The sequence below is a fragment of the Ovis aries genome, chromosome 22 (assembly GCF_016772045.2).
Source record: "Ovis aries strain OAR_USU_Benz2616 breed Rambouillet chromosome 22, ARS-UI_Ramb_v3.0, whole genome shotgun sequence".
NCBI lineage: Eukaryota > Metazoa > Chordata > Mammalia > Artiodactyla > Bovidae > Ovis > Ovis aries.
This window is the reverse complement of record NC_056075.1, coordinates 13,568,771-13,590,954: the sequence shown is the minus strand read 5'-3', so window position 1 is coordinate 13,590,954 and position 22,184 is coordinate 13,568,771. Positions and strand designations below refer to the sequence as shown.

At 39.2% G+C, this 22,184-nt stretch overlaps 2 protein-coding genes across 2 annotated transcripts in view; one reads left to right on the top strand and one right to left on the bottom strand.

Annotated features, from left to right (window-relative positions):
- Positions 1-18,464, bottom strand: part of MARCHF5 (membrane associated ring-CH-type finger 5) — a 54,320-nt gene extending 35,856 nt beyond the window's left edge. The window contains exon 1 of the mRNA XM_004020033.4: positions 18,105-18,464. Coding sequence (XP_004020082.1) covers positions 18,105-18,139 — 35 coding nt within the window. The 5' untranslated portion in view covers positions 18,140-18,464. The remainder of the gene's footprint in view (positions 1-18,104) is intronic.
- Positions 18,465-18,529: 65 nt separating this feature from the next.
- CPEB3 (cytoplasmic polyadenylation element binding protein 3) overlaps positions 18,530-22,184 on the top strand; it is a 200,136-nt gene continuing 196,481 nt past the window's right edge. The window contains exon 1 of the mRNA XM_042238502.1: positions 18,530-18,704. The gene's annotated coding sequence lies outside the window, so the exon portion shown is untranslated. The remainder of the gene's footprint in view (positions 18,705-22,184) is intronic.

The window sequence follows — 22,184 nt, the reverse complement described above, 5'->3', positions numbered from 1 at the left end:
ACATATGGTCTCATTCAATTTTCACCTGAGAGGGAGAAAAAATCCAGTCATTTCTCTTTCTGGTAAAGTATGACTATAAGAGAGAAAGATGATTAAATTTAAAAGCACAAAGGAAAGAACAGATGAAGACATCAGGATAAATTGTTTTTGGATAGTGAGATATTATAGGTATGAGTGGCTTTCCTTTTTTCTGGGAATTAAATTATATTTATTATATTTGAAACCTAGAAGTCTCAAGTCTGGGATGCCTATATTATAAAAAGAATCTTTATTGAGATGGTTAATTTTTAAACTTCTTCCTATTGTGCTCTGAAGGGTGCTTCATGAACTCTAATTTGTTCTTGTGGAATTAGGTTGCAATTCCTTATTTTTTCCTCCCTATTGACACAAGTTTTGACATCTATTTCCATTAGGGCAAATATTACAATTAAACTCAATGACACCATTCACTCCCTTCTACTCCCACTGCACAAGAGGAAAACAACTGCTAATTAAAGCTTGTCACCTACTGTGCACTTTTAATTAGATAAGTTGGCTTCTGTTACAATAACTAGCTTAACTATGCTTAGTGGGAAAGACTTATATAGTCAGGTACTGTAGATAAGTCTCCAGTCTTTGTAGATCAACGTGAATTTTAATCACATGCACCAATTAAAACTTCTTAGAATAGGGGGAAAAAACTGAACTGAATACATGGTAACAATATCCAAAATTGTGTTTTTACTTAGCTTTCAAAATCAGTCAGATTTCATATGACCTACCTGGTAAAACTGGAGGGAGGTAGCATTTGTTTAAGCATGCTTGACCCTCTGACTCACCTCAGCCAAGCTGTCTGGGCCCTCGTGCTATCTTATAGTTAAACAGAAATGTCTCCTCCTCCACTTTATTTTTTTTAACTTTATTGTGGTAAAATATACATAACATAAAACTGAATACTTTAACCATTTTTAAGACTACAATTCAGTAGCACTAAGTCATTCACACTGCTGTCCAACCATCACTACTACCTGTGATTTGACTGGGTTTAAACCAGTTTTTTTCATAAAAATTCAGTTGACAAGTATAGAGCAAATATCCCAGTTATTTGTGGTATTTGTATATATATTGGAGAAGGCAATGGCACCCTACTCCAGTACTCTTGCCTGGAAAATCCCATGGACAGAGGAGCCTGGTAGGCTGCAGTCCATGGGGTCGTTGAGGGTTGGACACGACTGAGCGACTTCACTTTCATTTTTCACTTTCATGCACTGGAGAAGGAAATGGCAGCCCACTCCAGTGTTCTTGCTTGGAGAATCCCAGGGACGGGGGAGCCTGGTGGGCTGCCGTCTATGGGGTCACACAGAGTCAGACGTAACTGACGTTACTTAGCAGCAGCAGTATATATATTTCCCGTAACCAAGGTAATGTTGTAAATATATTTGTATATCACTGACAGAATGAAATGTATTATTTTGGTAACAAAATATAGGCAGAAATATCTAGAAAGTAGACTTCTAGGTTCTTGTAAGTTTTTCATATCAACAATGGAACATATATGTAGCTAAATTAAACTGAATCTTAAATTAGGCCAATTTCCAGTCATCAGGAAAAAACAAAATGTAGAAGTATTAATTAGGTTGAACCAAATGAAACTGCCTATATTTATGTGTTTAACTTTTATTTAAATGGAAGTTTCATATATCAATCTAATGGGAATATTTGTATAGCTATAATCCCTACAAATTCTGGATAAGAATAAGCCTATTTCTGCACCACCACCCCCTCTCAATTAATATGAAAAATTTCGAACTTTATTCCTAACACCCAGATTCTATCATTTTGCTACATATTCTTTCACCAATCTTATCTTTTGATGCATTTCAAAATTTCAGACATTAGTGCACTTCACCCCTAAACACATTTACAGTTTTACTTTTTAGAAGGTACTCAGGTCAGAGGCACTTCTGGATTTTTTTCTAATTTTACGGCTATGGTAGATAAGATAGTTGAACTATGATTTACAGTGAACTTATTAGGTACATTGTTTAATTCATAGTGATAGTATACAGCTTAAAAATTTGGATTTTTAAGGTAATGCTTGTTAGAGATTAACTGAAATTATTCTATAGAGCGGATACTTAAAAAAAGAATCCTTATTGGTAACAATACGCCCAAAAGGTTTGCTGATTTTCAACATCTACCAACTTACCACATACATTTTCCATTTATTCTAATCACTTAACATTACATCTGATGATGGTCATCTGAGATCAAATAGTATTGCCCACAATATGTAAATTTCTAACACCACCAAATTAATGCATCTAAAAATTATAATTTAGATGCAAATAAGTATGAAATCAAGACTTGTAACTTAATAGAACAAAACAAGCAAGCAACTGAAAACTAAAGAAATTGTCAGTAACATACACTGTGCATTCACTGATTCCATGTAGTTTCACTGGTTCCATGAAGCTGCATAAACAAAATAAATGGAAGATTGTACCCATCTGGAAAACTCTGTAAATTAATTCGGGCTACATCTAGTAAATGTAAGATATTTAAAGTTCTAGTGAAATTACCATAGCTATATCCTTCCCTATTTTAAGGAAGGATGGATCAATCTGGATAGATCAGAGAAGGCTTCAGGAAGGCCTGACAGTAGAAATTTGCAGGAGCAAGTGATTTTATCATAGGGATTCTCAAAACACAGTTCTCTGAGATGAGCAGTTCAGAATCACTAGGAAACCTGCAAATTCTCTGGCTCTACTCCAGACCTAGTAAGTAAGAAACTCAAGAGGAAAAGGGCCTAGAAATCTGTGTTTTAACAAACCCTCAAGGTGACGTGATATTAAATAAAGTCTGGGAACCACTAGTACAGAAAAATGGCAGGTTAAAAAAAGCAAAGAGACTGCAGAAAGCAAACTGTGTGAAAGGGATAATTATCGGACTTACTTAAGGTAGAAATAATAGCTTCTGATGAGTACATATTTTTAATATAAATAACAGTACAGAAAATGTTAAGTTCTAAAGAATTTATTAACTGATATACCACCTTAATAGGTTTCTGAGTTTAACCTACATGATATGGAAAGAACATTAGTCTGTGAAATAAGGGCCAGGTATGTGGGAAATTAACTTAAAGAGTATAAAAATGGTCACATGGGCAGACAGCCTATAAGACAGTTATTAGTCTTTAGGGCTGGAAATGAGGGGAGGGAACAATGTCTGTATAGAAATCTTTTCTTCCCTCATTAAAAAAAAGACTTATAATAGTCTGACCAGGAATATCACCTAAGAAGGTTTTATAATTATGCTTTCACTCTCTGCTTCCCCATACCCTACCCCCTCCTTGATGCAATCTATTTCAGCTATATATTCCCCAATTCCTTCTTCCATTTAAGGAGAAAAGAGGTTGTTTGAAAATGATGGGTTTATAGTTTCTCAGCATCTTAGGAAAATAGAAATTTGTGGTTTAATGTACAGCATGATTTCTCTTTTTTAGGAGCAAAAAGTATCCCACACTTTTTAAGGAAAATCACTCTTCCCTCCAGCATCAGCCATGTGTGTGGTTTCTTTAGGCAGTTAGTCCCACATCCCCAGCTCCAGGAAGAGTAATCCTTAGATTGGTTTAAGGGGAGTATCCCACGTCCTAGATTACAGTGACGAGTCTGGGCCCATAAAGCTGGTTTTATTAGAGTGCACTTCAGAATTTTTGCTGGGAAAGTTGGTACACAGACTTTCTTTTCCACTGGGCTTTAAGGCAGGAAAAATGAGGAGCTAAAGGAGAGTCTGAGGCTTTGCTGCCAGGAAACCCACAACGTGGAGCCTGAAGAACCCAGAGGAAGCTAAAAGATAGAAACTGATGACTTTGTCTGAGACATGGATCAAGCTGTGCTTAAAGCTAAATATACTCTTGCACTGTTCACTTACATAAACCCATAGTTTTTTTTTTTTTTTTTTTTCCTGGTTTAACCTGTTTGGGGCCGATCTTTCAGGTGTAACCCAAACAATCTTGTTATACAGTGTGAGAAATTGGAAATAAAGAGATAGCCCTGAACAATTATATGATGTGAACTCCTAAACAGCTTTTATAATAACACACAGGTATTTTTGTCAATGGCTTTATTTCCTACTGACCAGACTTGAGCAGGAAAGACTTAAATAAATCTGATTTCCACTGCCAAGTACTCTGAGTCGTGTAAGTTTTTCTGTTTCTCACACAGAGCAAAAATACGCTCCTGATTCTGGTTATTAGATCAGGTCATTTCTTAGAAACAGCCAACAAAGATAAAACCAAACATTTTTAAGAAATTAAAAATTCTTACTGACAGCGCTATAATATTTCCACTGCAGGATCAATTTAACTATAATTCTACTTTAAGTTACATTTTAATGTTATAATTTATGGGATGGCAATTTTAATACCCTTAAAAGTAAGAACAACTGCTCTAAGGCACACCTCCTCTCCTCCCTACCTCCCTCCCCCATTATTATCTTAATAAATTTGAGCACTGGATTTTAATAATTAAAAAAAAAAAGAGAACAATTGGGTATTTGCGATTTCAAAAGACAAAGCCAAAAACTTTTCAAGTCCACACCCAAGGAGAGGTTGTAATTTCTGACAAAACTCTAATTAAGAGCTTCTCTTTGAGTCATTTCCTACCCTTGTTCTCTTCAATCCTCCATCTCTCAGAAAGCAGCGATCAGTGTGATGTACAAGCATCATCTGAGACCTTGCTAGAAACGCAGATTAGGTCCCACCCAAGACCTGCAGAATCAGAAACTCTGATGGGACCCCACATTACATAAAAAAAAATTATTTATTTTAAATTTCTTCAAAAATTATTTTTCTTTTTTGATTTTGGTAGAACATATAAAATTTCCATCTTAATTACCTTTAAGTGCACAATTCAGTGGCATTAAACACATTTACAGGTTGTGCTACCATTACCATCACCCATCCCCATATAACTTTTCATCTGGTAAAACAAATTCTGTTCTTATTAAACTCCCCAAGCCCCTGACAGTTACCCTTATGTTTTCTGTCTTTATAACTTCGACTATTCTAAGAACCTCACACAAGTGGAATCATCCAGTATTCGTCTTTTTATGTCTTCCACGTTCATCCACATTGTAGCAGCTAATCTGCAGAGTATCTTTCCTTTTTGAGGCTGAATACGATTCTACTGTATGCATACACACCACATTTGCTTATCTCAGTCATAGATAGTAGGGCTGCTCCCAGGTTTTAGTTATTGTGAATAATGGTGTTATGAACCTGGGTGTACAAGTATTTCTTTGTGATCCTGTTTTTAATTTTTTTGGATATATACCCAGAAGTGAAATTGCTAAATCATATAGTATTTCTATTTTTAACTTTTTGAGGAGTCATCAATGTTGTGTTTTAACAAACCCTTCATGTGATTGACTGTGAGACCTAAAGTTTGAGAACCTCTGCTTTGGTCATTCTTCCTTTTTCCATATTTCTTCCCTTTGTAAATTTTCTCAACTCACCATAATAGAAAAGTGAAATCTGATTTTATATTCAATGTAAATGGTTTTTAATTTAAAAAGTAAACAAAATGCTTCAGATCTTTCTTTATTCTAAAGGAAAAAAGCTAGCTAAATTTGGGAAAAAGATTTTGTGAGTTCAGGATATTCTAACTGGTTAAAGAATTTGGGCTTTGGAGCCAGACTGTTTGAGTTCAAATTCCCTACTTACTGCTTATTTTAGGTTTAATGACAGTCTCTTTCAGGACTTCTTTAAGTCAGGGGGTTCTTAATCTGGGGTCCACAAAAAATTTATGGGGTTAGTAAATTTGGATGGGGAAAAATATAACATTTTAAAAATTTTCACTAATCACTGAATGATATTCAATTTTCTTTCAATTATGAATCTAAGTAAATCATAGTAATATCAGCAGTACAGAAATTAGAAATTAGAACAGTGACCAGTAATTTTCATATTATAGCTGTCCAGATCCCCAAATAACATTTAACCCATCACTAATCTGAAATTAATTATCAAGAGTCACCAATAATAGATCTTGCGTTTGTGTTAAAGCTCCTATTACTACATCAGATTTTTAATATTTTGTCAGGTGTATTTCTACATAATTGGTTCATTTCTGACCTACCTATTTTGTTTTATTCTTTCAAAACATTCTGAGAAGGAACTCATATACATAACTAAACTTCCAAAGTAGTTCTCAGGATAAAAAAAGGTTTTATGTTAAAATTCCCTATTGTAGAACCTCCCCTACTCTGTTGGTGGGAATTAAATTGGTGCAGCAACTATGGAAAACAGTATAGAGGGTCCTCAAAAAACTAAAAACAGAGTTGACTATGATCCAGCAATCCCACTCCTGGGTATGTTTCCTGACAAAACCATAATTTAAAAAAGATACATGTACCCTTATGTTCATTGTAGCACTATTTACAATAGCCAAGACATGGAAATAACCTAAATGTCTACTGACAGATGAATGGATAAAGATGTGATATGTGTACACATGTACATCGACACACACACACACACACACACATCAATAGAATAGTTTCTCACTGGCACATAAATTGACTAGTATGGTTATCTAATGAATACTATTCAGCCATAAAAAATGAAATAATGCCATTTGCAGCAACATGGATGGACTGAGATTATCATACTAAGTAAGTCAGAAAGAGAAAGACAAATACCATAATAACATCACTTACATGTGGAATCTAAAATGACACAAATGAATTTACCTATAAAAAAAGTAGAAACAGACTCAGACATAGAGAACAGACTTGTGGTTGCCAAGGGGGAGGGATGCATTAGGAGTCTGGGACTAGCAGATGCAAACCGATATATATTCAGAATGGATAAACAATAAAGACCCTACTGTATAGTACGGGGAACTATGTTCAGTAATCTGTGCTAGAAAAAGGAGACTGTATGTAGGTGTGTGGCTCAGGCACTCTGCTGAACATCAGAAATTAACACAACATTATAAATTAACTATACTTCAATAAAGTAAATTAAAAAAAGATTCTCTATTGTAAAGGATTAAACAAGTGATTTTGAAACAGCTCAATTGCCTGGCATATATATAACCACCAAATGAACAGTAGCAATAATGGCACGGATAGACAAGAAAGATGCTATCAACTTTATAGCTATGCCTAGATTTTATGGATGCATTTTCTTACCTAAATTAGCTCATAAAGTAGTTCTGCCTGGCACCCTGGTATTCAGTGGGAAAAGTCCTGGATTCCTAACCATTCTTTAGTTTTTCAGTAGGCCAACACCATTTCGTAAGATATTCATTCAAAGCCACATTTCACTTTCTTCCATCCTTTTTTTTCCTTCCACTAGGTTTTGTAAATGCTGCTTGCTTGCTGATATCAGCAATTTACACTCACAATTTATAATACTTCCACACCTTTCTGCCAGCCAAGCTGAGGCTCATCAGTTTACAGATTAAAAGGAGGTCTAGGAATTATCACAACTGGTTCAGAGATCAAAGAACAAATCACTATTATACTATGAAGACATGAGAAAGAACTAAAGTAGACAACTCTAAAGTCTATTACTTATTCCTTAAAATAAACGTATGGCCTTATTGGTACTGGTAATATTACTGATCTATATGCATAACATGCCTCTCTTTATTTAAAAAAAAGTTAATTCTATGTGGTTTTAAATTTAAATTCAAACATTTTCCAATTATAAGTCCTTCTTGACAGCAAAACTTATAAACAGTTTGAGGAATACATATCTAGTTTTTCTTAAATCTAAGTATATTCAAGATTTCTCCGAGATTAACTTAAACGTACTAAGTATGTTCACTATTTGATGTCAGAAGAAATACATTTAAGGAACTTATAGTCTAGTTAAGGAACAAATATACGCATAGAAGAATCACATAAAAACAACCATACAGAGCATTAAGTGTCCAGCTAATGCAGAAATGTGATGATGACCATAAGAAACACAGGGTGAAACAGCTAGCTGAGAGGGTTTCATGAAAAGGCAGAACTACAATTGAGATGACAACTAGGGAATGAAAAGAACAAGGGTATCTGAAGTAAGAAAGCAGCATAACCAAGCTTAGAGACAGAAATGAGCATATGGCCATGGACCATGAGAAAACCAATGTAATTGGAGCAGAAAAGTTTTAAAATAAAGCTAGATATTACAAACCAGTTGGGAAAGGATGGATGACAAAGGTAACCTACTTCATAGGGTTCATATGTGACTAAACCAGTTTATATGGTTAAGTTAATTATTTAAAAAGTATACGGGGAAAAAAGGAGAGCAAACTTTACTTATCAATAGAATACTTTTTCACTGTCACATAAATTAACCAGTAAGGTTATCTAATAAAACAGCTGACAGTAAAGTCTATCTTTGCAGATTTAGACTGCAGGTGTTTATCTTGGATTATCAGAAAGATCTGGAAACTCTGCCCTAGAGATTACTTTGATGAAAAATGGAGGGTAGCAGAACAGAAGAGTTCCAGAATACAGGAGTGAGAGGAATGAAACAGGCTTTAAATTGTTGTTGTTGTTATTATATATGGTGTCTTACCAATGTATTTGCATGAGTGTTTTAAGGAAAGAGAACATGTCCTTAATTCAAAACATGTTTAGCGAACCATGCTCTGGTTAATGCGAGGAATGCCTAAATTTAACAATGGAAAAAAACTGCAAATTGCTTGCTTTGTCTCAGGATTTAAAGTATCACATCCTATGTATTCTTAAACAAAAACTATACCATCAAGACTAAAAACCTCTTTATATGTCTGTCCACCCAAGTGGAATAGAAGTTAAAAAGTACCTGAATTTATCAAAGAGTTACCACAATTATTAATACATTATGAAAGAGAGGAAGAGAAATATACCACAGTGAAAGCAATCATTTATTGAGCATATATTCATGCCATGCTCTTTATCTCGGATCTTCATAAAGTCTGCAAACATAATTATTTCCCCCCTTAAATAAGGAAACAAAAGCCCAGAAAGGTTAAACAGTCTGCCCAAGGCTTCATGGTTAAATAGAAAGGCATGAACGCAACCTAGGCCTCAGCTCTAAAAAATCAGATTTTTGTAAATTATATGCCATTAAAAAAAAAAATCAGCTTTTTTCACTGCGCCATGCTGCCTTATGGATAGTGTATTCTGAGAAAATTTTCCATTTCTCATTTTTAAGGAAATTATGGTTAGTGCAAGTCATTATGTGTTTCATTTTCGCTAGGGTACCTTTAAGCGGCCATAAGGAGCTTTCACTAGAAATCTAAACCTCTTCCAGTGTGCCCTAATGTGCCATATAAATGTTACCACCTCTCATCTTATAACTATGGCATATAAGGAACTGGGAGGCATGTATGTATATACGGTATGTAAACAACTGCTATAGGAGTCTGGAGAAGAGTGGGAAATATTTCTGGCTGAAATAGTCAGAAAAGCTTTATAAATGAGGCAGAAACTAAACTGGATCTTGAAGAGTGAGTAGAATTTTGAAAGACAAGATGCTGAAAAGAATACAGGACAGTGTGCATATCAAGCTGGCCTGGGCAAAAGATGTATACTCACATACTCATTTTTAAACAGAAGCAGAGCTTTAAGAAGGTAGCTAGTGCCAGCCATGTATTCTGTGTCTTAAACATAATAGAGAGCATAATAAATATGACTATGGAGGGTCTGACTGGAAAAGGTCAGTTTTCATTCTAATCCCAAAGAAAGGCAATGCCAAAGAATGCTCAAACTACCGCACAATTGCACTCATCTCACACACTAGTAAAGTAATGCTCAAAATTCTCTACGCCAGGCTTCAGCAATACGTGAACTGTGAACTTCCAGATATTCAACCTGGTTTTAGAAATGGCAGAGGAACCAGAGATCAAATTGCCAATATCTACTGGATCATCGAAAAAGCAAGACAGTTCCTGCTTTTATTGACTGCTTTATTGACTATGCCAAAGCCTTTGACTGTGTGGATCGCAATAAACTGTGGAAAATTCTGAAAGAGATGGGAGTACCAGACCACCTGACCTGTCTCTTGACAAACCTGTATACAGGTCAGGAAGCAAGTTAGAACTGGACATGGAACAACAGACTCGTTCCAAATAGGAAAAGGAATACGTCAAGGCTGTATATTGTCACCCTGCTTCTTTAACTTCTATGCAGAGTACATCATGAGAAATGCTGGACTGGAAGAAGCACAACCTGGAATCAAGATTGCCGGGAGAAATATCAATAACCTCAGATATGCAGATGACACCACCCTTATGGCAGAAAGTGAAGAGGAACTAAAGAGCCTCTTGATGAAAGTGAAAGAGGAGAGTGAAAAAGCTGACTTACAGCTCAACATTCACAAAATGAAGATCATGGCATCAGGTCCCATCACTTCATGGCAAATAGATGGGGAAACAGTGGAAACAATGTCAAACTTTATTTTTTTGGGCTCCAAAATCACTGCAGATGGTGATTGCAGCCAGGAAATTAAAAGACACTTACTCCTTGGAAGAAAGGTATGACCAACCTAGATAGCATATTGAAAAGCAGAGACATTACTTTGCCAACAAAGGTCCGTCGAGTCAAGGCTATGGTTTTTCCAGTGGTCATGCATGTATGGATGTGAGAATTGGACTGTGAAGAAGGCTGAGTGCCGAAGAATTGATGCTTTTGAACTGTGGTGTTGGAGAAGACTCTTGAGAGTCCCTTGGACTGCAAGGAGATCCAACCAGTCCATTCTAAAGGAGAGTGGTCCTGAGTATTCTTTGGAAGGAATGATGCTAAAGCTGAAACTCCAGTACTTTGGCCACCTCATGTGAAGAGTTGACTCATTGGAAAAAGACTCTGATGCTGGGAGGGATTGGCGGCAGGAGGGAAAGGGGACGACAGAGGATGAGATGGCTGGATGGCATCACTGACTCGATGGACGTGAGTTTGAGTGAACTCCGGGAGTTGGTGATGGACAGGGAGGCCTGGCATGCTGCGATTCATGGGGTCACAGAGCGGACACAACTGAGCGACTGAACTGAACTGAACTGATGGAGGGTCTTGAAGGCCAAGTTAAAAAATTTTGAACTTAAGCTTAGTAAGCAATAAAAAAATACAGGTTTTGAACAAATGAGATATTTTTAAAATGGTGCTTCAGCAAGATTATTCTAAGTAGTGATACGTCATAAATAGTGAAAAGATGGCGTGATTCAACAGTGTTGCCAATGTACATTCCCCTTCTCAAAAAATGGAACAGTTTCTGTTCTCGGTGAACTCCCACGTGAATGTGCATGGTGGTGGTGATAAAGGCTCTGAGACACGGGATGGATGCATTGAAAAAAATTACAATTAAGAGCGATGTACTATAATGAGTTCTATTGAAAGAGATTCTTTGGAAATTTTGGAAGAAGTAACTCATTGCCCGAAGGAGATGTACTATGCTTCAAAGTGATATTTGAGCTGAATTCTAAAGATGGTTCAGAGTCAGCCAGGTGTCAAAAGGGAGGAAGGACTCTAAAGCAAAAAATAAGATGCACAGTAGGATATATTCAGAGGACAATGAAGTGCAATACAGAAGAGTATGGTTAAAGTAGGTTAGGGCTGGATTGGATTAATAGAGCTAAGTCTCTTCACAAAGTCTTGAAAGTTGAGAATTTATCCTACTGGCAATGTAGAGACTGGCATGTTTTAAAGCATGGGAATGACATGATTATAATTGTGCTCTAGCCAATTCTGGTACCACTCTGTAAGTCAAATTGGAAGAGAAAAACTGGAGTCAGATGAAGAATCTATAGTATTTGATAAGCAGGTGGATTTAGGGGGGGGGGGGGAAGCAAAAAGCAAAAAAAAAAGATGTAGGTTTTATGGCTGGTGGATTAGAAGAATGGGCCAGAAACTGGGAAGCCAAGATAAGTAAAAACCAGGGAAATGGCAGTTGTTTAGCTTTAGATACGTGAAGACACTAGTAATACCGTGTATACACAAATGGAACTGTCTACTGGGAAGCTGGAGAGCAGACACTAAAATGCGGGAAAGAGACCAAGAATAAAAACAGACATTTGGGAGTCATTCAAAGGTGAAAGTGAGATGGTAAGTGATAAAAGTGTCTACTTTTCAAAGAATAAGGGCTGAGAATTGAACCATACTTAAGTGATTGAAGAGAGTAAGGATAAGGTGATATGTAAGAGGGGGAAAAAGACAGACAGACAAATAATGTAGTAGACTAGAACACAGTTTCAAGTTAGGGAGTGGAGGTCACCAGTTTCAGCTTCATTACATACATGTCAAGGACATGAGGACAAAGGAAAAAGTCATTAGGTTTATCGATTAAGAAATTATTAGTAGCATTTAATATACTTTTAGTTGAGCCACGGATAAGAAAGGTGGATAAAAGTCAAATTATAACAAGGTAATAAGAATCTAAATGTCACTAGAGTAGTTCAGTTCAGTTGCTCAGTCATGTCTGACTCTTTGCAACCCAATGGACTGCAGTATGCCAGACCTCCCTGTCCATCCTCAACTCCTAGAGTTTACTCAAACTCATGTCCACTGAGTCGGTGATGCCATCCAACCATCTCATCCTGTCGTCCCCTTTTCCTCCCACCTTCAATCTTTCCCAGCATCAGGGTCTTTCCAAAGGAGTCAGTTCCTTGCATCAGGTGGCCAAAGTATTGGAGTTTCAGCTTCAACATCAGTCCTTCCAATGAACATTCAGGACTGATCTCCTTTAGGCTGGACTGGTTGGATCTCCTTGCAGTTCAAGGGACTCTTAAGAGTCTTCTCCAACACCACAGCTCAAAAGCATCAATTCTTCAGTGCTCAGCTTTCTTCACAGTCCAACTCTCACATCCATACATGACTAATGGAAAAACCATAGCCGTGACTTGACAGACCTTTGTTGACATAGCAATGTCTCTGCTTTTCAATATGCTGTCTAGGTTGGTCATAACTTTTCTTTCAAGGAGTAAGCGTCTTTTTATCTCATGGCTGCAGTCACCATTTGCAGTGATTTTGGAACCCAAAAAAATAAAGTCTCTCACTGTTTCCCCATCTATTTGCCATGAAGTGATGGGACCAGATGCCATGATCTTAGTTTTCTGAACGCTGAGCTTTAAGTCAACTTTTTCACTCTCCTCTTTCACTTTCATCAAGAGGCTCTTTAGTTCCTCTTCACTTTCTGCCATAAGGGTGGTGTCATCTGCATATCTGAGGTTATTGTTATTTCTCCTGGCAATCTTGATTCCAGCTTGTGCTTCATCCAGCCCAGTGTTTCTCATGATGTACTCTGCACAGAAGTTAAATAAGCAGGGTAACAATATACAGCCTTGACGTACTCCTTTTGCTATTTGGAACGAGTCTGTTGTTCCATGTCCAGTTCTAACTTGCTTCCTGACCTGCATATAGGTTTCTCAGGAGGCAGGTCAGGTGGTCTGGTATTCCCATCTCTTTCAGAATTTTCCACAGTTTATTGTGATCCACACAGTCAAAGGCTTTGGCATAGTCAATAAAGCAGAAATAGATGTTTTTCTGCAACTGTCTTGCTTTTTCGATGATCCATACTACGAGTATCCATACTCATAGTACAAGTAGTATGTTAATACAATAGATTATATATGTATACTCTTTAATTGCTGAATATCACAGAACTCAGCATTTTAAAAAGTAAACTGTAGACTGATATATTTAAATTTTAGAAACAAAAACAGAACTGTGAATTACATATAATATATATAAAAGCATTAAACAGAGACTGGAAGAACATAAACCCACTTATATGATAGTGAACTGGGTATGGGAGAAGATATGGGCCTGGGGGATAATGGCCAAAGGGGACTTTATCTGTAATGTTTCTGCTTTTTATATATAGAGGGAAACAAATACAACTAATTGCTAATGGTTCTTAACTCCAGGTATTGTTCTGTAAATGTCAAAATGGGATTGTAATATGATTGAGGAAAGATGCCAAAGAGAGTGACAAGCTGCTTTAGTGGAAGCTAGAGATGGTTTATAACTCAGAAGGTAATACAGCTCGGTCCTATGAGGACATCTACAACCTCTAAAGAGATGTCCATATGGTCGGTAACATCCTGTGAGATGGGGTTCTAACTCACTTGCTACTGCAGGAGGCCTCTGAGGAGCAGATTATTCTTCCATTGTTCTTCCCATCTGACTGTTCCGGGGAGAATGGCTCTGTTCCTTGCCTACTCACCATGTGCAATTAAGTGATGCAAAACAACCTCAACAAATTCCTAAGTGTTCAATATGAAAGGGGTACACAAAAGTCAAGTTTCCAGAAGCACCTCTCACCAGGCTTTAAATCTGAGGTCCACTCCTGCCGCTTGTTTATAGTATTCTTTGTATTCTCTATACATTTAACCCTCATTTTGAGAAGTAAAAGAGAAAATGAGAAAGCATAATGGTGGCAGAGTAGACATAACAGACTTCTTAAAAAAGTATGGCAATGAAGGGAAAGAATAGAAAATAAGATTCAGAGAGCCTGATGTAAAGGGTTTGAATTTATGAATGGTTATAACGTCAGGGCAATGATTTGTGATCCCCAATCATTCATGATAGAAAACTAACCCCTTTCCACCACTCTCAATTTAAAAGGTTCAAATGATAAATTTACATAAAAGAGCTGCTTACTGTTTACAAAAATGAAAGGCAATCAAAATATCTATCTATATATACTCTTTCCAGCTGCAAATATGGCAAGAATAAACTTTATTAAGTAAACAATTGCTAAACTAGACTTATTCACAAAGGACAAGCAATTGAACTTCAGCTCTTAGTAAGCTGCTATTAATTAAAAGACCATGGAAGACTGAATGTATAAACTGAACATACCATCATATTTGTAAATATAATCTTTATTTTATTTGACATTTGTGGAACACAAACCTCACTAGAATTAAAGCTCCACACGAGTATTTCTGCTTATGTTCACTACCACCATATACTGAGGGCTTAGAATGGTACTGGGCAAATGGATCAATATTTATCAAATCAGTTCAGTGAATACTAATTTAATAAGCTATTAAAATATACCTAATCTTAACCCAGAAGCAAAACAATATATGTTATATACATTTCCTTAATCTTCTCAAGGATAGAACTTGTACTGAAGAAATAAACATAAAGGCAAGTTTCTGAAGTAAATTCTGTAGCTCAAAAATTGCCACCCAAAGACCAAGCTAGGGGGGAGCCAAATTCAAGCAAGAATTCTGGGTCCTAACAGGTTGACATATTTTAGTCTCTTGAACTTGTCAGTATTCCTCAAATGAACCCATCAAGTATCTTTGTGTTCAACTTGCAGGGGGGCTAGCCCAGATTAAGATGATAGTAAATAGAAAGGAGATGAGGGAGGGGTGTGTGTGTGTGTGTGTGTGTGTGTGTAAATTGCTAATTGATTGGTTACATTAGAATTTTTTTTAAAAATATTAATTTATTTGGCTGGATTGGGTCTTAGCACAATGCACACAGGCTTCTCTCTAGTTCCGGCACTCAGGCTTCCTTGTCCTGTGGCATGTGGGATCTTAAGTTTCCCCAACAGAGATCATACACACGTCCCCTGCGCTGGAAGGCAAACTCCCAATCACTGCACCACCAGGGAAATCCCGGTTATACCAGGATCTTAAGTACCTTCTGTGTGCCTAACATACGAATGGCATTTTATTGTTGTATAAAACACAACAGAGAGCCTGTACAAGAACAACAACAAAGTACTTATACTTGTTCTCATTTATACAGTCCTGTAAAGTAGGACATTATCATTTTTTAAAGATGATGTAGAACCTCAGAATTTAAATCCAAAGTCATATAGCCGGTAAGTGGCAAAAAGAGAATTTCAAGATTTCTGTCCAAGCTTACCTCACTAAAAAGTACTATCCCTTATCATGAAACAATCACTTAGGGTTTAGGGTAGTGGGAATTCCCTGGTGGTCCAGTGGTTAGAACTCTGCTTCCACTGCAGGAGGCCCAGATTCAATCCCTAGTTGGGGAACTAAGATCCCTCGAGCCATGTGGCACTACCAAAAACAAACAAACAAACAAACCCTTTAAAAGTGATTTTCAACCACAACAAACATCTGAAAAGCTTTTAAAAATACCCATGCTCAGGCCCTATTCTCCAGAAATCTGTGAACTAATTGGTCGTGGGTACAGTCAGGCATCTATCCATATGTTAAAATACTCCTCAGGTGATTCCAACAGGGGGCCAGGCTGCAAAATGATCTTTGAATATCATCTTAAAGAGATATGTCAAAAAGAGAAGATGAGGGAAGCCAGTATTACAGTCACCTGTTTCAGTATATGCAGCCAGAATTTCCAAGTTTCTGTTGAGACCAACTGTAAATGTCTTGCTGGCACTCCTTGGGTTTTTTACTTTTATGGAAATCTCCAAAGCCAGATCAGCTTTTGGACACAAAAGTCAACTACATATAAGTGGAAAGCAGCAGGCCCTCAGAGGGGGTAAAAATTAATTACAAAATACCCAGCACCAAAATAGGGTCTTTGATTGGAATTGGCAGTGGCAGAAAATGGTCTCCTGTGGGCATATTTCAGTTGTCCTATGTAACTTGCCAGTATGGTAAATTATTAGACCACTACAGAACTGGTGAGAAAGACAAAAAAGTTCATGCATTTGTTCATAAAAGTATTTACTGATGACTTGCTTTGTACAGGGGGTTGTAGAATTTGAAATAATGACTTCTGCCTTTCAGGAGCTTGTAAACTACTTATATAAAAAGGGAGTAGTCAATACAACTTGATCTGAATGCTCTCCTAGAACAAGGGTTGGATTAATCACTGGGTCACCCCAACTGAAAAAAAAGTCAGTACCATGATTTCTAGACGGGGGAGCCTGGTAGGCTACAGTCGAGGGGGTCGCAGAGTCGGACACGACTGAGCGACTTCACTTTCACTTTCCACTTTCATGCACTGGAGAAGGAAATGGCAACCCACTCGTGTTCTTGCCTGGAGAATCCCAAGGATGGGGGAGCCTGGTGGGCTGCCGTCTATGGGGTCGCACAGTCATACACGACTGAAGCGACTTAGCAGCAGCAGCGGCAGACGTCCCAAAATTCTAAGCTCCAAAGGAAATGTCTGTCACTTTGAAAGAAGAGGTACTCTTGAGTGATTTGTGTTCTGGGTGTGATCCAAGCATAATTTCATTGGGTATAATTTCATTTAAGGGAGCCTCTTCATTTAACACTTTCCAGTTGGATTTGTTCTCAGTATAGAGCTATATCACACGCTGAAGTGGGTAGCGAGTGGTCTACTGAGAGTTGTAGGCAACGAAAACATACATTACCCAATAGCATTGGCGTTGCCAGGAAGTTATGTCCTTAGTGGAAAATGCGGAGTAAGGGTCTCCAGAAACTCGTGGTAGAACCCAGAGACTAGAATTTCAACAGCAGAGGGCTCTGCAGCCGATTTCACATAAAGTTTTACCGACCGGACCCTCCCCCTCCCCCTCCCCCGCCCCCAGGAACTTGCCGCATGACAAGATGAAACTTTCTCAGGGAACTTAACGCATGGTAAAATACACGAAATGTTCAGGGTTGGATTTCTGTGTTTCCCATAACCTCTACTCTGGTCTGACCGTTAAAGTCCCTTGCGGATACTCTTGGTCTTATAGTTTGGGGTTGGGGATGCGGAGGAAGGAAGAATGAAGTTTGCCCATGAAGCTTTCCAAACGAATGCTTATTTTTCCTCGGCTTTTGGAAAGAGTTAAAATTGGAGGAGGATCATTCCTCAGAAAATTAGTTTGGCTCTTCTCGCCAGTGACATCTCGGGCAAACACGTTACAACACCGTTTGGGGGGAGGGGAGGAGAAGAGTGAGAAAAAGAAACTAATTCTCTGGGTTCATAGAAGCCCCTCTCACTTCGCAAAGGCGTTCCGACGAAGCTAGACGCCACTCCTTAACTAAGTTTCGCTTTAAGTCTACGCATCCAGGCCGCCCGCTCCGTCCTCCCGCAAGTACTGACTCCAAACTTTCGGCCCCTCGCCCGGCCCCCAGGCCGTAGAACTCCTCCCGGCATGCTGGGCTCCGCTCCGAAGAGCCCCGAGGCCGGGCGCGGCAGGGCCGGAACGAGGATCAGCTGCTCGCGTCCTCCCCAAAGGCTGCCCGTACCTGTCCAGCATCTGCTGTAGGGCTTGGTCCGGCATCTTCGGCGGAGCCGGCGCACTCGCCTCTCCGGTGAGCCCGGTCAGGGCCGGGCCCAGGACAATAGCACTGAGAGGCGGCGGAGTAGGCCTCAGTCCGGCGGCAGCCGCGAACCCGCCACCCAGCCTCCCGGGGCGGCTCCGCGAGCCCGGCGGTGGCGGTGCGCGGCCCGCGGGCGTCCGGAGGAGGCAGTGGGGAGCGAGGAGGAGGAGCCTAGGGCGGGGAGACGGCAATCGCGGCCGGGGTTCCTGCCCGTCGGCCCGGGGTTCCGGTCCATGGACCGCGGGCGCCGAGTTGCTGCCGGCGGAGGAGCTACCTCTGTGAGGTAAGAGTCACCGCCTCCGTGCGCGCTGGGGTCACGACGCAAGGCGGCCCAGAGCAGCCTGGGAGATGTAGTCCTCGGACCGTCCCCGCTAGAGGCTGCACAGCCCGCCCGGACCACCGCCGCCGCGCCCGCCGCCGCCCGGCCGGCGCCCTCCCGTTTCCTTCCTCCAGGGGGAAAAATGTCCTGCGGGCCGCTTTCCAGGAAGCAGCAGGATGTGCCGCTCCACTGTCAGTAGCATCAAGGTCAGCTCTCCCTGCCTGTTTTCTCTCAGCTCTGGTGCTCAGGTGGGACCGAGCCAGGTGAGGGGTGGGATCTAAAGGGCCATTTCTCGGCAGGGTCTCCAGTCCCGGCCGCGGCGTCGGGGTGGGCCATGGAGGGGGTGGGGGTGGCAGAAAGCGTCTTCGGAAGCCCTCAGCGCTGGGGCCAGCCTCTGCGGCGTCTGAGCCCATTTTGGGGAGTTACACAACCCCTGCAAGGGGTCGGATGCTCTAGTGCGTGAGGTTATTCCTGAGGGGTCGGAAGGGCAGGGGCTGCCTTGACCAGAAGGTTCCCACCCGAACCTCTCAGTGTATGTTTCTCAGGGCGGGGGGAGAGGGGTGGGGTGTGTGTGTGTGTGTGTGTGTGTGTGTGTGTGCGTGCGTGTGTGTGTGTGTGTCGAGGGGAGATTATTCCCTCCCTCTCTAGGAACCTTCTAAAATGTGCCTGGGCTTTCAAGGGCTTGCCAATAGTCTCCAAATGGAACATGGTCGTGAATAAACAGCTCTTGCTTACTCAGCTGTGGGTTGTCAGGGGTGTTTGTTTCTCTGTCTGCTGCTGGTCAGTGTTAACCATTTCTAGTCGCCTTGACACCTCCAAGCAGGTGGATGTGTGTGGAGGAGAGATCAAAAGGAAAAAATCATAAATCGCTCGTTGAAGTTATTCTCTGATGCTCTAGGGACAGCTTTGGCGGGAGGAAAAACTGTTGGCTAAAAGGAAGGAGTCTTTTGGACGACCTGTGGCGTTCTCTAGTGCTGTGATTGGTAGAACGTTTGGTAGTTTTCTCCTGACGATGCCTAATTTCTGCCGCAAGATGTTTGATTTTTCTTTACATTAAAATGTGTTTTTAAAGTTCTTTTAATTTTTACGCAGAATTTTGCAATCAGCTCTAATTTCTTGCTTACAGTCTGCTTCCTGAATATATTTGAACTAGAGTGTACATCGCCAGGAAGAAAAATAAAAATAACATGTGACCAGAAGTTATTTGGCCTCTGATTTCTGAAAGATGCTTTTATGAAAGACTTTGGGAATTTACGTGACTAATTATAATTAATGCTTTACCCTTTTCTCATGAAATGAGAAGCAGGCCCATGACAGGGGAGGGAAATAAGTAATTTATTAAGGCATTTGAGATTTTAAATTCCTATTTATTACTACTCCTACTGGGTAAGTCTTCTCTTACCGTGTGTTTATCTGTTAAAGCAATTGTCAGCCAGAAGGAGATGGATACATACATTCTGCTCAAAAAACAATTTTATTCTAGCATATTGATTGCATAGGTTAGAGCAGACTCCATTTAATTTTATGACTTACATTAAAAGGAATTTTCACCTCATCTTAGAATTTCTGTTTGAACTTCAAACTGGAAAGTAATGTGGTACAGTTCCATTGCTAGCAAAGTGGTGTGCAGATTATCCTTCTTTTTTTAAAAAAAATATTATATTAGCATTTTCATGAAAATTCTGCTTCCTGGCTGTGTCAAAAATCCTTTGAAATAGGGAAAAAACTTTGTTATTCACCTTAAGACTGGTTAGGGAAAAATGAAGCAATTAGCACCTGACCTAGTAATCCCACTCCTTGGTATCTACCCAAGAGGAATAAAGATATATATCTACACCAAGACTTGTATGCCAACATTCATAGCAGCATTATTCCTCATAGCCAAAAAGTGGAAACAACCCAAGTATCCATCAACTGATGAATGGATAAACCAGTAAATCTGCCTGCAATGCAGGAGACACAGTTTTGATACCTGAGTCCGGACGATCCCCTGGAGAAGGAAATGGCAACCTATTTCATTATTCTTGCCAGGAGAATCCCATGGACAGAGGAACCTGGGGGGAGCTACAATCTGTAGGGTTTTAAACAGTCGGATGTGACTGAAGTGACTGAGCATGTACACATGCATGCCCAAAATGTTATTAGCTGACAACAAGGAATGAAGTTCTAATACATGTGACAATATGGATAAATCTTGAAAACAAGTTAAGTGAAAGGAGCTAGTCGCAAAACACCACATATTGTATGATTCCATTTATATTAAATGTTAAGAATAAATTCACAGAGACAAAGTAGATTAGTAGTTGCCAAAAGCTGGAGGGGCTGGAGAGAAATGGAGAGAGATTGCTAAAGGGCATGATGTTTTTTGGGGGGCTGATGAAAATGTTCCAGGGTTAGAGTGGTGATGACTACACAGCTTTGTAAATTATATTGCAAAAATAATATAAAACAAATTTAGATTCTGGTGATGGTGACACAAATCTGTAAACAGACTGAAAAAATTTAATATGAGTTAATTTTAGAGTATGTAAATTGTTGTTGTTTAGTTGCTAAGTTATGTCCAACTCTTTTACAGTCCCATGGACTATGGCCCACCAGGCTCTTCTGTCCTTGGAATTTTCCAGGCAAGAATACTGGGTGGGGGGGTTGCCATTTCCTACTCCAGGGTATCTTCCCATCGCAGGGATCAAACCTCCGTCTCTTGGGTCTTATGCATCTCCTGCATTGGCAGGCAGATTCTTTACCACTAGCCCCACTGTTTGTCAACTTTATTTTCCTTGGCTTTAGGATTTTCAAATTAGAATAACTGGAATCATAATTTATTCTGATTTTGAAGTAAAAAGTTCTTAATTGCTTAGATCTCAGTTTGACCCCCTCCAAATAAGAAGCTGAAATGCACTTACCTATTTTACATAGAGTTAAAGATTTATGGTAAATGATATTTAACCAAGAGATTAATAGCATGACCACAAAAATATTTTCCTCAATGTTATGTTTTAAAATAGAAATTAATCTACTGAAAATATTTAAAGATTCTCCCAACCTTGGAGGATTAGGATCGATAATGTAGAGTTATCCTAAAGAGTTATGAAATGTATTAATAATTTTATAATAGATTTAGAAATACCTGAGTATAGAACTATAGGAAATTTGAAGTAGTATATTACTTTAATGTTCTCCCCTGACACTTGTTTTGAACTGTCTGCCAAAGGATCCTAGAGATATTCCAAAGAAATAATATAAAATATCCAGGTGTCCTCCAAGGAGAATTGTCAATTGCTAAATTTGCTGATAAACTGCTGGTTGAGTCCACATTGCAGTTTACAAAATATTCTTCATTAATTTATTTAGCAGACATTTACAGAGTATTTATGATGTGCTTGGGTACTCTAGTCACAAATTAACCAATGACTGCCCTTTAAGAACAAAGGAAAGCTATGACAACCTAGACAGCGTGTTGAAAATCAGAGACATTACTTTGCTGACAGAGGTCCATATAGTCAAGGCTGTGGTCTTCCAAGTGGTCATGTGCAGTTGTGAGAGCTGGACTGTAAAGAAGGCAAAGCACCAAAGAGTTGATGCCTTCAAACTGTGGTGCTAGAGAAGACTTCTGAGAGTCCCTTGGACAACAAGGAGACCAAACCAGTCAATCTTATGGGAAGTCAACCCTGAATACTCATTGGAAG